Source organism: Mobula hypostoma, chromosome 9, assembly GCF_963921235.1.
Source record: "Mobula hypostoma chromosome 9, sMobHyp1.1, whole genome shotgun sequence".
NCBI lineage: Eukaryota > Metazoa > Chordata > Chondrichthyes > Myliobatiformes > Myliobatidae > Mobula > Mobula hypostoma.
In genome coordinates this window covers 34239062-34254593 of record NC_086105.1, presented here as the reverse complement: position 1 = coordinate 34254593, position 15532 = coordinate 34239062, and the positions used below count along the sequence as shown (strand labels likewise).

The following is a 15532-nucleotide window of genomic DNA, read 5'->3' as shown; positions in this document are numbered from 1 at the left end:
GTATGCTCTTAAATTATGAGCTCAAGGAAATAGTGTTGATAAATGGTTACTTCTAGGAGGTACACTTTGCAATAGGATATCCTGGGTACTGAGTACAATCGGAAAAATACACAACTGACAGTTTTGCTGCTGAAGAATCTCTTAAATAAAACCAAAATAACTAATTTTTTAGATAAGTCTGCTGTAACAAAAACAAATTTCTTTGGTTACAATATGTGTTATTCTTAACTTTAATTATAAATTTGATCATGTAATTGCTCTGTTTGCTCCGTTTTTCACTTTACTCCTTTGGGATGGTGTGTGTAAATGCATCAATTCAATATGAGTAAGGCAAAGTAACGTCTCTTCTAATTTGAAGCAAAGTGAAAATAAGAAGTCTCCATTATAATTTGCATTAAATTATGTACATTTGTTTAAATTTAAGTTATGGATTTCTTTTCAGTTGAGAAATAATAGCAAACTAAGCTCCTCCATGCCTTGATTCATGCGTTTAGATTTCTAGAAATCAAATTTTTTCTTACCATTGTGTGTGTTTAAACTTCTGAACAGGCACAATATATATTTACTTGCTATTAAAGTCTTTCACTTGGGCTTAAATTAAATGTATTTAACCAAAATTTGTTTTGTGTGTTTCATTGACACGTTAGTTCTACCGATACAAATATGCTATGGTATACAATGCAGTAATTGAAATGTTCTAAGATGTCAGATATTGGTGTGTGTCCCTTCAAGGTTATCTAACTACTGTGGCTGCAAAACACAAATGCTAGCGAATTGACCATTTCTAACAAGGGTCTAATCAACTTCCTTCACACTTAACACATTAACCATGTCAAATTCCTCCACTATTGAAGTCATAATGGATGTTTAATATTGACCAGAAACTTAATTCGGTCAGCCGCTGACTTAATGTAAAGCAGGTTAGAGGATGGGTGTTTGCATCCAGGACCCCACCTTCCCCACCCCTCCACCATTGACACACTGTAGCTGAAGTGCTCCGTATGCATTGGAACAAACGTAGCAAGCCTACTTTGATGACATCTTCCAAACCATAGAAACATAGAGCCAAGAAGAACAAAGAAATATATGAAAAAGTCACATACCATTGCTGAGTCATCCCACTTGTTCACTACTCAGTACATGGAGTAAGGATCGTAACTTCACTGAATGATTTGTAGCAATTCCAGAGGGCCTCAAATGAAGCATGATTGAGGATGGGCAATAAATGATGGTCAACTAGAATCCCCACACACTTGACCAAATAAAATAAAATACTTTATGAAAGATTTTAGAGAAGTTACATGTATTTGGGAAAGTTTTAAAGTAGAGACACAGCATGATTTGAGAGGAAGTTTCATTGAGAAACTGAAGGTAGATAGGAAGGAGAATACACAAGGCTGAAAACGCTGTAAAGGTAATACAGAGTGAGGCAATGATGACAAGGGTTTAAAATATGGCTGGGGGTAAAAAAATGACAACTGTTGTACCACTAAGAATGGCGAGAAATTTAAAAATGCTTCTGACAGTTTGGCTTATTGAAAACTGGAGGTTTGGGACAGCAAAGAGGCCAAAGGAAAATTCAAAATGAATGATTGGGTAAGACTTTAAGTAGCAAAGTTGGTAGGGTAGGGCAGAAGGAGGAAGCATGGAACAAATTTTAGTAATGGACAGGAACCAGGGTTCAAAGCTCAGACAGGGCAGAATAAAATCCTGAGGTTGTGTGCAATCTGGTTCTGCTAATGAGCAGCTGAGGTCAATGGTAAGAATAGAACTTTTGATTCACTAAGTTTCTTTTTAAAATGTTCTGTTAACATTTCATAAATCCTTATTCATAAATCCCTCGACTGTAAGCCCTACCACTCAGCAATATTATTGTAATTCATCTGACGTCCAATTACAAAGGAAAATAGATTTACATTCCCTTGACTTCTAATTTGGACAGCACATGAACGGAAATAGCCGTGTGTCCTAATGTACGGTAATATAGTTTCATCATTAGGAGCAACTTTTAAAGTCTGGTTGTTTTAATGACCAAGACAATTCCGTTTTGAGTGTCGAATGAAATTAATGTTCTTGCTAGATTCTCCAAGTTAATAATTAGCCCTGATAATTATTTCGGGATGCTAGACAAAGTGTCCATAATTATATGCGCGAACGCCATAAAGTTTGTTCCTATTACTCGATCTTTTATAACACCATTTCTTAAAACTTGTTTTTTTTAAAATTTCAGTCTTGTGCAGTACAGTTGTCCTGATGAACTAAACATCAGTCAGATGGGAAACAGACCACCAGTCGCTTATTTTCTGTCTATATCAGCTCCTCCAAACACAAAAACTCATCGTTCTATGACTGACAACACACATTAGTAGGTAGTTATTCTGGGTACGTATTAAGTAAAGTAACTGGAAGAAAGAAGTTGCACAGTTGGTTCTTTGGATATGCGAGAAATTCGGATTGCACGTTCACAAACCTGTTGCCCTTCCACGACACCGTACAACTTAAAATGTAAAGTACTGAATTTCCATGAAATATCTCCATACCTTGTCATTTTTTTGTATCAAATTAGCTAAACTCATACAAACGTCCGCAATAGGTAGGCTGGTTACCATGTTAAAGCTTATCTACGTGAACAAGATTTGGTGCGGAGGTGACATGATTTCTCCTGCTCCTTGACTTTCAGGAACTGAGTGGACTGGAAAGATTGCGGCTCGGTTTCAAATGAAATTCTACTCAACTGAATTAAGGTCGTGTTGAGGAAAGTACAGAAATTTGTTGTTTTGGTCATTGTATTAAGGTGATTAACAAATTAATTTTGTTAGGACATTATTTTAAATGTAGATTCTTGGAAATGAAGCGGTTGATATTTAGAATTAGAACCAGCTCGAAATCCACATCCATTCAGACCGTCTATGGAAGGAGCTCTTTGATGGGGGGTGGGGGGGAGTTGGTGAAGAGGAATCACTTTTAACCAAATTTGCATGTTTTCTCAGTTGATGCGATTTGACTTGCCAACGGCATCAAACACGTTGAATGAAAATGCCTACAAGAACAAAATCCTAGTACACTGCCAAATTAGTCTTTGGGATACAGCAAATCTACCAATGCCCTCCGCACACTCAAATAGTTGGAAGCATTGAAATATCTTTTCAAAATAAGACAGGTTACGGATAAGGTCATAGTGGCTAACCTGTTTACTTTCTGGATGCAGCCTGAGTTTAAAATAATGAGTTCGATGAAGGTGCGGTAGTGATTTGAACGGTAGAGTCTTATTTCCTCCCTCTTAACTATGAAGGTAATGTATCTACAGAAACAGTAGTTTATATACGGATGCAGAAAAGACCAAAGACTAACTATCGACAGGGCTACAAGTGTTTGCAAATGCCTTACTTTGGATTACTTTTCCACGTATCTGTCTTATCTGGTTTAAATAAGAGAGCGCCACCTTAGGACGTGGAGCCATATCGAACCGCTTCTCACGGGATTCTTCAACAGGGCGGGCACGGAATATTCCCACCTGAATCTCGGGATTAATAACATTAGTAAGAACAATGACAATGTGCGTTGTACCTGAACTGACAAAATAGTTTTACCAACAGTCAATAAAGAGCCTAACCTCTGTGACATTTGCAGCTTCTTGAGGTTGAAGGTGATTTCTTCTACTCCAGTTCCGTGGGTTCTGGGGTTTCGGTAGAGTCCTATAGAGTCATGCGAAAAAATGCTATTATCCTAACTAAATTCTGGTTCATTTTGGATTTGACATCCTAACATATAAGTTAACTTAGATAAGCAGTTTTCCTCCAGTTCAGTCTGAGTCAACATAATGGGACATATGTACTGAAAGAACATTGTATGTGCGCAGATGCCAGCTTTGAGATGAGGTGTCAAACCTTCAAACCTTGCCCGTTTTAGGCAGGTCAGAGATCCCACCATCTTCAAAAGTCGTGGCCAATATTTATCTCGGGATTAATATTACCGAGTTTAGTTGAGCAGTAAAACTGATTACATGTTAACCTTGGTTATAGAGTGTTTTAGTGATGTGCAATGACTTTTCCAAATTCGCAAGTTGGAAATGACTGCAGTACCGTGTTTTACAACAACTGAATTGAATCATTAAAGAAAATCTTCTAGAGAAAGTGTGTTGAATAAAACAGTTCGTTTGCTAAAGCTGCTCTCAACAATGAGTGCAACCCCGGTGATAAACAAATTCTGATTTTAGACCAGCGGCCTCTGGTTCCACTGGATGTTTCTTGGTATCAGTAGAACAGCTCGAAATCAAGAGTTGGATAGCAAGAATGTGAAATTGTACATAATCTCCTAACGCCCAATAAAACATTTCCAGATAAATGAAGAATGCCATGATTTATTTTGTGAAGTACGCTCAAAGCGGGATTTCTTAACACATTGTTATCCGTATGCTTTCCACAACGCCCTTCTCCTTTTAAAAATACCAAGGATCACAGGACTAAAACATACCAGATAAAATGGGCTGATCAGCCATCCTAGAATTATTGCCGCAGAACACTATTCCATTGCACCTGTTCTTTCGTCCTCTTCCTTGTCATTATGAAGACGCAGAATGCGGAATGAGATTACTTTGGATAGCTGTCGACTGTTTACTATTGTTTCAATGTAACAGACTGCGGGGGAAAGATAAACAGTCTTTGATCCAAACAAGAAATCCTTCTGAAGAGTATTACGCTCGTCATTTCAAAACCATCAACTTGTTCGTTAACGTCTTTCCGCATAAATGAAACTTAACGGCAGAGATACTAGTTGATTCTTGGAAACCAAATACACAATTCTTTGTTACTTATTACTTGCTTATTTGAGGAATTAATGGTATCAGCAACTTTGTTTAAACATTCCAAGAATCGGGAATCATTTGTTAGCTTGCTACGCACTATTTGAGCATCATTCATTCGGCAGAAGTGAATAGAGGAGAACAGGGATTTTAAATTTACTTAGCGATCCAACAGATATCGTATCTCCAAGATGTGGGGGAAATAAAACAAATGTGATAATGAAATTCCACTGGCGCTGTCTTTTTTATTAATTCAAACATCATTCAACAATAATAGTTAAAAAGCTGTTGTTCACGGCCAGTTAATAACTTTGCGTCGTTTCTACAAAATGTAAGAGTCGGGTCCATTTATATTTGGTTAATGCCATATTTAGTAAGATTATTAAAAATTCATTGACACGCCGAGGTATATCCAAATTTGTTTCTCCGTACAGTGCAGATGTATGTTTGTTTTCTTGAACTTTAAGCAGGAATATCAATTTTCTGTAAAAGATCCAGTAAGACTATTGAGTCGGGTCTTCAGAGAATGTTTATTTCGCGGCGACATGAGACTTGCATGTGGACGAGAAGACCTGGTTTGTTTAAGAGTCTTCGCATGTCCCGAATGTTTCACATTTGGTTAAACACTTACCGATTTGTGGCCACTCTTGTAAGGGAACAAACACAAAACAATTAATCAAGCGCCTGAATGGCATACAAGGAGCGAGCTACCGATGGAACTTGGTGCATTGATTTGTTTTAAAGTACAGACCAGTATCAATAGACATCACAACATGCTTATATCTATAGAGGTGAGATCATGTATGAATGTCGCAGCTGTAGGTGGGTGTTCTTTACAGATATGCACATACATAATGGGCACCCCTGTGTATTTACAAATATATTCCATGTTTCTGCTTTCACCTGTGTAGATGTTTGAAAGGATCTACATATTACAGGATAACCCGGTAATACTCTGGCAATTGGTTGTTTTAGAGATTCATTTGAAAAATAATGAACTGTACGTGCTCGAATACAATCGTTCACCAAACTATGAAAGGAAGTAGAGCGTTCGAAAGACAAACTTATCACAAAGTCGAGGAAGCTTCTTACAATCGATCATTCAAATCGAGATCGACATTGTGGTAAAAATCAGTAAATTAGAGTTTGCTCCGCCAGGAGTTGCGCTGGTGTACATTCGGTTAGACAATGCCCCACAATTCTATCAACAGATATGAATTTCTAACCTCTCGTCCTGGAGTAATTTGAATGCTTCAGATAAGGATTTTGACCAACGATATTAACCTGGCGAATAAAAAAAGCGGAGTGGAGACTCGAAGACTGGACGAGGGAGATGACGGGAATACTGTATCAGGATGATTTTGGATGTGCTTGTGTAGAGAACAGTGTAGATGGCGAAGTGGTGGCTTGAAGTTTGGTAAAATTGAAGCTTTCTGTTAAATTATTTTTATCTACTTGATTTGCGCATTATTTTCTACTTCATGTCCTTATTGGAGAAGAATGTGGCCAACGTTAAAACAACACTAATAGCAAAGTACACCGAAACTTGAAACCTTAACCTTTTTTCGCATATACTTATGATAAAATGTATCAATACTAACTTTCCCTCCTCATTATATTTTATTTAAGTTTTGATACTAACAGTACATCGGTTTTATTGTGAATTACTTGGATATAATTCGAGATCCGGGGCAGTCTCGTTTTAAGACGCTAACCTGTCACTGGGCTGTGCGCAGAGCAGCGGGAGCGATGACTGCGCAGGCGCAGCTCTCTGGCTCAGGTAGCCGCGTTGGGCTGTGTTCAGTTGAAGTCAGCTAGCAGCGCCTTGCGAATCGAGTCTGCTTCATTTAAGCGGCTTGACCTCCAACCACCGGAGCTCGTCACACAGGAGCCGAAGGAAAGGACAATATCTCCTGCTCAAAGACCGAACAGAAACGACTCGAACTTCCACTGATCCAAAGGCAAGAAAGAAATCGCGCCAGTTAGAGAAAGAGGGGATTGAAATACTGAAAAAAAAAGTTGCTGTAAACTCCTATGAAACTTTACAGAAGTTTCCATCCTCAGCTATGAGTGCACGTCAGTGTTAAATCCGGACCCGGCTGCAAGTGACCGTAAACCAAACGCAATTATTTCAGTGTTGGATGAGTTACTTTGTCGAGCTAAGGGGTACTTGTGTGCACCAAAAGAACCCGTTAGTGGTAACCGGGAACTCGAAAAGAAACCCAAGCGATCGCAACTCGGTAGACTGGAAGTAAGGGTTGAATCTGTATGCTGTCTCTAGACAAGGCTGCTTAGAACAAAACAAAGCCCAATCGGTGAGAGAAGGTTCTCGTGAGCGCCCTGCGAGCTTTTCCAAGTAAGTTCACGTTTTTTTCTGCAATTCATGTGGACAGCTGACGGTGAAATGGCTGAACCGCCGTGCAAGCAAACCAGGCTCTGACGGACAGGTCTGGTAGACTGAAATCCTTGCATGGTGCCGAACAAATGAAGTGACACTCGATTTGAAAAGAAACTAGCACTGCTCCTCATTTACCAAAAGGAAGGTACAGTATTAATCAAAATTAAAATCTCAGATTCAGTGCTCGAAAACCCAAAAAGTAACGTGTCAAAAGGCAGGGGTAGGATAAAAAGGACTCCAGGACGGAAAGTGACAAATTTGGAGAGAGAGAGAAAAACACCCAGAGTAGGAAGGGACAGAGATTGGCCGAATGCGTGTGAGTGGGAAGTAAGTGAGTGGAAGTACTGGCGGAGGAGCGCGGATCGCTCTGGGCTGGTGTTGCTCTGGAGTTATGGCTCCCAACCTGAAAGAGGTTCAATAACAGGTGCAACATGCTCACACAAGCCAGCTTCAGTCCTCGTACTGACTTGGAATCCTGAGAACCAATTGCTCCGTGGTGACTCCGTCGGCATTTTCAACCGTAAGAGTTTTATTGCCATCCAATACACTGCTTTTCAAGAAAAGCATTCTGATTGGTTTAAAGAGCCTTGAAATTTACCAGTAACTCGGAGCTGAAAATGCAGGTGAGTGTGCGGGTCCCTCTGTGTTGTTTAATGACGATTCAAACGTGAATGAATGAACGTTGGCACGCAATTCCTATAGGTTGTTTGCACTTGACAGGAGAATGTTACGGGAAAGATGCAGTATTGTTCTCCTGCTACACTGCTGTTTGTTTTATTATGCTAGGAGGTGCGTGTTTACAGATTTGAAACGATGCCTTTGATAAGATGCCTTTCTCCCTCAGTCCAATTAGTTTACATGTGGTCTTGCCGCGTTTAATGTATAATTACCCCAAAGGATGCCATCTAACTTTTTTTTAAAAAATATGGTTATGTTTGCTATATGTCTCCGTTCGCCTCTTCAGAACATTTTGAGGAAGGGTTTCACCCGAACAGTTGAGGTGGAATGGGAACCCCTTGTAAACAGTCTTCGGTTTTAGTGGAATTTTATTTGCATTGCAGCCGCGCCATTTAAAACTCTCGTTCAATTCACAATACATTGGCTTGCACTTATCTCCTTGTGTTCCATACACTGGTTCAGATATCTCTTGCAACTTTAATGGATTTTAAATCCATTATTCACGGGCAGGTTTTGGTTCATTCGTGAATAAACATTTTACAAGTACTGTTTCTATTCGCTTTTGCCTAGTTTGAACTTCGCTGCGAAGAGCCGAATCTCGGGGGTTCCCTTTACCAAAGTATCTGTCTGTAAAACCCAGTTCTCATTTGTAGAGAATTTGCATCCAGGCAGACATTCGGCACTGCCTGCCCCAAAAATCTACCTTTGTTGAGAGAATAACAAACATTAAGAACGATTTTTTTTTAAATGGAAGAAGTCAATTTCTTCTCGGAAACTGACGACCCACATGTGCCTTCCAGCTGTAATGTCGCAGCCGCTGGTTGGCTGCGAGAGGCGAGGCAGCCTGCGTTTGTGGGTTATGTTGGCTGGAGGGCTTGAGAACATTAAAATACGGCACACTTAGATTAAAATGCTGGAACACTAGACTGACGAATGATCTCTGCCGGCTTCACTGACTGGGATACGACTCATGAAATTGATTCCCGTGTGTCGGGGAGGCCCGGGGTGGGTTTAGTGACCTTCCCCCTATCTCATATGTAGTGGCTGTGTCCTTGTTTGGGGGAGGGCAGAAAGGGGAATAGCCAGGCAGTGTGCGGGGAACCAGGCCGTGGCTCCAGCACATTTCCCGGCTGACTAAAGTGCTCTGTGAAGAAATTAAAACAAAAACAGACCGAGCTCAGGAGCGGCGCTCACAAAATGTCGCAGATCGCGGGAGAGGATCCGTGCCCGCAGTTTAGGGGAAGATGGGTCTCAAAACTTTCCTTGGAGCCTTTGTAATGAAACACGTTAAACTGGCGCTGATTGCGTGCGCCTGGGTAAAGCACCGTAGTTATCAGTTTTGTACGATCATTTGGGCATTTACCAAATACCAAAGAATGTTGAATAACTTTGATTATGGTTGAAGTAACGCAATCCAATATTCTTTCAACCATTAACGTGAACATCATAAATCACTTTAATTTATTTTAAAGGCGCAGAAGGTTTTTCCCGACATGCGGTTCCACACTAACCCAAGATAGGTGAAGCGTGGAGGTAGTTTAAATGGTTCAGATGAAGTTAATAAAGGGGACGATGATGTCTAGTACTGTTGATTAAAAACAGGTCAGCGTTAAGCCAGATAGCGGCCCAGATCCAGACTAGACCCCTCCATTTCTCTCGCGAAGTAACCATTTCCATTTAGCGGTGCACCGCTCGGAATCCTCAATGCGCCAGTTAGCTATACCCGTGCAACCAGCTGAGCACAAATTAAAGAACCTCTGAAAGGAGCATAAGGTGCCGAACTTATCTCTCTCACTGAGCTCATGACTACAATCAAAATAAAATGGCAAACTAATCTTATTGGGTGTAATATTCTGATTTGCTCCCAGTTGAGTTTTCTATCTGCCAAAGGGATCACGGACTATTTCCAGTGCCGGTTAGAGATGGCTAAATTTTGTCAGACTTGTTGGGGATTTTCGTGAACCATACCGTGCGGGTCTTGGAACAATTGCCGACGATTTTCCATTGTACTCGTTTGTAGACAGAATTGAAAGTTAGCAAAGGCTAGTTAGTTAGATCATCAGCGATAAAAATAACACGTCTCTTTGAAAGGAGAGTATCTCGCAATGAACGGATAGTCGTGGAATAGGTCTGAAAGAGGGGAAGTCTAACCAAAGGAGATTACAAAATGAATAGACAAGGGTAATGTGATTTACCCAGATTTCCATGAGGTTCCATGTAAGAGACACCCGAGTAATGCGAGACCAGAAGATAAACGGTGGTATGGGGTAGGGTACTGACACCAAGAGCGAAGACGGAGGGATAGCTGTTCCAAGTGACCTGAAGATGGGAAGTGAGATTTGAAAGGATTTAGTGCTAGAACCATTTGAGATTTACATTAATTCATGGACTTTAGATTCAAGGTCGCTTTCTTTTTATAAATTTGCCAGAGTTAAAAGGAAAAGAGGTCTTCAAAAATCGCCTTCAGCGAACTTGGCTGTATAATTGGAAATGATTTTCAACAAAAGTATAGATTTTGGAGAAAAGCCACATTTGGAAGATAAGATTTAAAATGGAAAATAGAAATGAATGTCAGTGCACAAGCCCTAACATGTTAATTTCTGGTTAGTAATGGCAATTCAAAACCAAAAACTTAGTTTACAGTTGCAGAGCGTTAGAATTGAAATAGAGAACTTAGACTAAAACTTGGTCGCCTGTTTGTAAAACCGATCTACAGACATCAGAGGTTGCAAATAAGATCTACAAGGGTGGTACGATGAATAAGATATAGTTAAATGTGAGGAATGTAACAGAAAATGCTGGAATCACTCATTAGATCAGGCACTATCTATACAAAAGAGATGGAGGCATTGCTTCAGGTCAAAGACCCTTCGTCAGAACGGAGAAAATTAGAAATTACGTTATGAAGCGTCTGTTTCTATTTCCACAGATACTACCTGACCTACTGTTTGTTTCCAAAATGTTCTGTTCTTGTATAAAACTTCTAGCATCTGCAATTTTGTTTTGATTTTTCAATTAAAGGGGTGGTTCTATTGAAAACAATGGCGGAATTGGGGTCGGGGCGGTGCTGGTGGTGATGTACACAGGCCTTTACGGTAACAATGCTTTTATGGAGTCGATAACAATGTTTCAAAGTATGGCGAAAAATTAGACCACTAATTCAGGAACGTCACCAAAAATTAAACAGGGAATCCAGAAGAAATGAGAGTGAGAAATGAATGTTAACTTGATGCTGTAAGAAGTGGTTGAACCAACAGTGTTGTAGATAAGCAAGTAATGTGAAAAGAAAGAAGACGTGGAGGCGTGGAAATGTCTTTAAGACAATAGCCCGATTCAATGCTTCATTCCTTGTGCCATTCTGTGAAAGTGTGTAATTTGTGCTAAAAAGAAAATCTGTCATTTTATGAAATTTATCGAGGTTTTGAATAATTCAATTTGTAAAACGCAGCAAAGCACGGAACCGAGGGAGAAGAGACTCTAGATAACCAATCGCACTCAAGTTCCTGATTCAGCACCAAGTTTGTTCATCCGCAGAACTTCGGGTGATGGGATCGAAAAGTAAACAAATGCCAGATCTAACCTGTAGTGAATGTTGCCTCTCACTGGCAGAACTCTGTTACTGCATCCCTGGTCCAGCCTGAGTGGGATTTTGGGGAGAATATTTTCTACCCCGTGTTTAAAATGGTGACCTGTTTAAAATATGCGATATTTAGTTCCCCATTACATCCCAATTCTTCTAAAGCGAAGTTTAACTGGCAAGCAATGAAGATTGATGTTCAAAAGGAAACCGCATTTGTCAATAATAACTGTTTGTTTGGTCCACAGATCAGATCCCAGGTATTATTAACGCTCGCTCCGTTATACGTAAAATATGATCAGTTTGTCTTCTACTCAGTTCTACCATCTAAGCCCTATTTGAAAATATGAAATCCGTGTGTAATTCCTCCGTGACTGACAAATTTATGAGAATAGCTTAATATCTATGCCAAAATGGAGTGTTCATTAATAGCTTGCTCTTTTTTTTTCTTTTGGCTATCTGGTCTCCAAATCTCAAAATCCTCTTTTAACCTGAATTCCTTCCTCACCACCCCTGCAATGTTCTTCACCATGCAATCACCTGTGTATCCCTTAGCCTCCATAAAACTTTCCCTTACTATTTTTTGAGATCTGTAAGTCCCTCTTCAAAACTCATGATTACAATGGCTGAATGTTCTGCAGCAAAATACTTCAGCTTGAAGTTCTTTAGGATGGCCTTTAAGTTTAATTATATCTTTAAAATATATATTTAAATGGAATTTCTATTTGTGTCCTCTTCCTTCCCATTCTCTTCTGCACTTTCCTCTGTCAGCCATTTCCTGTTTTCGCTCTTTCTCCATGATATATATTCCTCAGTGAAACACAGACACTTTGTCTTGTGTAACTCCCTTTATAAATGCAATTTTTATTGATAACCACTTATGTGAATATTTGAATGTACACTGAGTGGTGACTTTATTTGGTATACCTTACATCTGTCATTAGTGCAAATATCAAATCAGCCAATCGTGTGCCAGCAACTCAATGCATAAAAGCATGTAGACATGGTCAAGGGGTTCTGTTGCTGTTCAGAACAAACATCAGAATGGGGAAGAAATGTGATCCAAGTGACTTTCATCATGGAATGATTGTTGGTGCTAGACAGGGCTGGTTTGAGTATCTCAGAAACTGTTGATCTCCTGCATGGCAGTCTCTAGAGTTTTCAGAGAATAGTGGGAAAAACAAAAAAAAAACATCCAGTGAGCAGCAGTTCTGAGGGAGAAAGTGCCTTGTTAATGAGAGGTCGGAGGAGAATGGCTAGACTGGCTCAAGTTGACAGGAAGGTGACTGTAAGTCAAATAACCACATGTTACAACAGTGGTGCGTAAAAGGGGATCTCTGAAAGCACAACACATGTAACATTGAAGTGGGTGGGCTACAGCAGCAGAAGACCATGAACGTACACTCAGTAGCCACTTTATTAGGTACAGGAGGTACTTAATAAAGTGGCCACTGAATGTACATTAACTGGTAACGTGTCAGGAAACCTAATGTTTTGGTCACAGTTAATAAGAATCATTTCAAAAATAGAACTTGGCAAGCCTGTGACTGAAAAGTTCATTTTGCTGAAATGAGTTGAAGATCTGTAGCAGATTTTCTTTATTCATTTAATTACTTTGAGTGATATAACGTCTGAATTATACACTCCATGTTGTTTGCATTGATGCAGTCCATTTGGTTGCACTGATGTGTAAGTATATAAATGAGCTGAGGTGTTTTGTATTTCGTACATCTTATTGAGCATATGTACAGGTACGTGTTTGTAAATGACCATGAATACTTATTGGGGGCATGAACATAGTGGTGAAAAGCATCTAGGTTAACCTGACAAGAAATTGAAATCATGAATAACATGAAGAAAGCTAGTTGGCTGAGACTAGTACCAGTTAAAAATTCAATGAACCCTTTTAAACAGCTAAGAGAGATACTAAAACTGAATATCTTCTGTGTTAATAGTGGCCATTTCTAATATCTAATCCAAGAATTACTAAAATTCCTATAATTTTCGGATTGTTATTAAACACCTGATAAGTTAATACATTTGCATACATTCTGCCTTCCTATTGTTTCTAACTGTATTTCATCTCTAGATTATGCAACTTAAACTAAAACTAATTATGATTTTACATTGAAACTCTCACATTAATTCAAAGTAGCTTCACGAAAAAAAGATTACAACTCAAAGTTAAATAATTATGCTGTAAGTAACTTAATTCTTTGACCGATCTTTACATGATATTATGAACTACTTCAGTGTTATTTTAGTCAGTGGTAATTATTTAATTGTATCCAGAAAATGAGGCTTGTAACTTGGCAGATTTGAATGGCTTGGAAGTGAGACACTTGCAAAACATTTCTATTCTCTGAATGGTTATTACTGAAATACTTGGTGCAGTAAAGCATCCCATAATTATTGATCCCCAAGATATTAATGTTAGGAGACTCAGTAATGGCCGTGCCTTTGAATTTTGGTGGGATTGTTGAGCTGGTCATTGACTGCCATCCACCATGTATGGATGTTATCCTGGCCCTGCTGTGCACAGATACAGGCAGTGGTTTCTACCAATAATCAGAATAAGTAATACCAAGCCAGATTATCTGGATGGTTAGCTGGCAGGCCTCCAGAGCACAGCCAATGAGCTGCATTGTACAGAGCTGCACTGAACAGATTTCCACACCTGCTCGCTGCAACAGGGAAGGATGGAATATGATGGAGTTCAAACTCTGGTGCAACTAAGCTCCTGCTCTATCTCTGGACCCACCATTAAGTTTGGTGGGGGTAGTAGGGGTGGGGGAAATTCCATAATAACCTGAGCTCAGGGACTGGATGTGATTTTGTACCTGGTCCCTTTACACTAGCACAGCTCTTCATATTAACCCTCATGAAAATGTAAATAAAAGTAAGTTCTTTTCCACTTCTTATTACTATTTAATTTACATGTGTTAATTCTGATTAAGTACCACTTGTGATTCTGACAGAGGGCTGTCAGAATGCCAGTGGGCTGTTTTGTATTACTCACTCTGTCAGCTTCATAGATTTGCCCAGGGCAGGAGGCCTCACTGGGAGCCAGGCAGCGAAAATATTTATTATGGATGTGGGACTAGAGAGGGAGGTGAAGTCCAGTATTGCAGGACCCCTATCATCTGCTCCATGTCACATATGATCCTGACAGGATTGTATATCATCATTCCATCATCGTCCTTGGTTGAATTTTAGGTAAGCTCACCTTAACCAGGAGAACAATGGTTTTTCACAACTTTTCCAAAATTCCCAAATTCTGAGCTCAAACTGAAATGATGGTTAATAAAATATATATCTTTATACATTGACACTTAATAGCTTGATTAAATTTATTGCTTCTGCCTTCTGTTTTTTTTCCAATATTAGTCTTTCTTAGTTATTTCAAAGTTATTAATTACTTTGTTCATGTAACCATCTGTAATCATTAGGATTGTGGACAGGTTTGCAGAGACAGGGTGGAATAGGTCAGTTGATCTATTGTGAATTCCAAAATGCAGAAAAAACATACCAAATGTCAAAAATAACAATTTTCAGTGTGAAGGGTTGCATACCCCAGAGCTCTTTAGAAAATAAATCTTATACATTCATATATTCTGTGCCCTTTTAGTCATTTGTACACTTATGTTTCTTTGTTCCATCTTTATTAGTGAAAGGACATTGGGAAAATCTACAAATAAAGTTGCAAGTGTGTGGCCCTTTACGTTTTTAGCATAATTACTTGTTTTGCGCTGCACTTGGGGCATTTTGAGTTTTCTTTTGTGAATGGGCTTTTGTTTTAGAAAACACTGGTCAGCTTTTGATACTACGTGTGCTCCCAAGGTTATGGATAAGCTGACTTTACCAAAAAATTGCCCATTTTAAAGGGTTTTTAAAGCTGTAATAATAATAAAATGTATCATGACATTTATTAATGGCTAAAAAACAGTATATATTCTATTACAATCGTTTGTAGTTTAATTATGGGTGGTGTAAGGCTGATTATTCAACAAAAGGAAAGAATTCTGGCAAGTATATATATATATAGTGAGAGAGAGAGAGAGAGAGAGAGAGAGAGAGC

The 15532-nt window shown here is 39.2% G+C and overlaps 1 protein-coding gene across 3 annotated transcripts in view; it reads left to right on the top strand.

Moving 5' to 3' along the window:
* The first annotated feature begins 6196 nt into the window (after positions 1–6196).
* wnt5b (wingless-type MMTV integration site family, member 5b) overlaps positions 6197–15532 on the top strand; it is a 125537-nt gene continuing 116201 nt past the window's right edge. Inside the window, exon 1 of one of the 3 annotated variants that reach the window (XM_063058042.1) lies at positions 6197–6218. Coding sequence is in view for 1 of the 3 variants with exons in the window: in XM_063058039.1 (XP_062914109.1) it covers positions 7817–7822 (6 nt within the window). In the remaining 2 variants the exon portion in view is untranslated. Of the gene's footprint in view, positions 6219–6563; positions 7823–15532 lie in introns of those variants that run through there. The other 2 variants (XM_063058041.1, XM_063058039.1) reach the window with 2 other exon arrangements.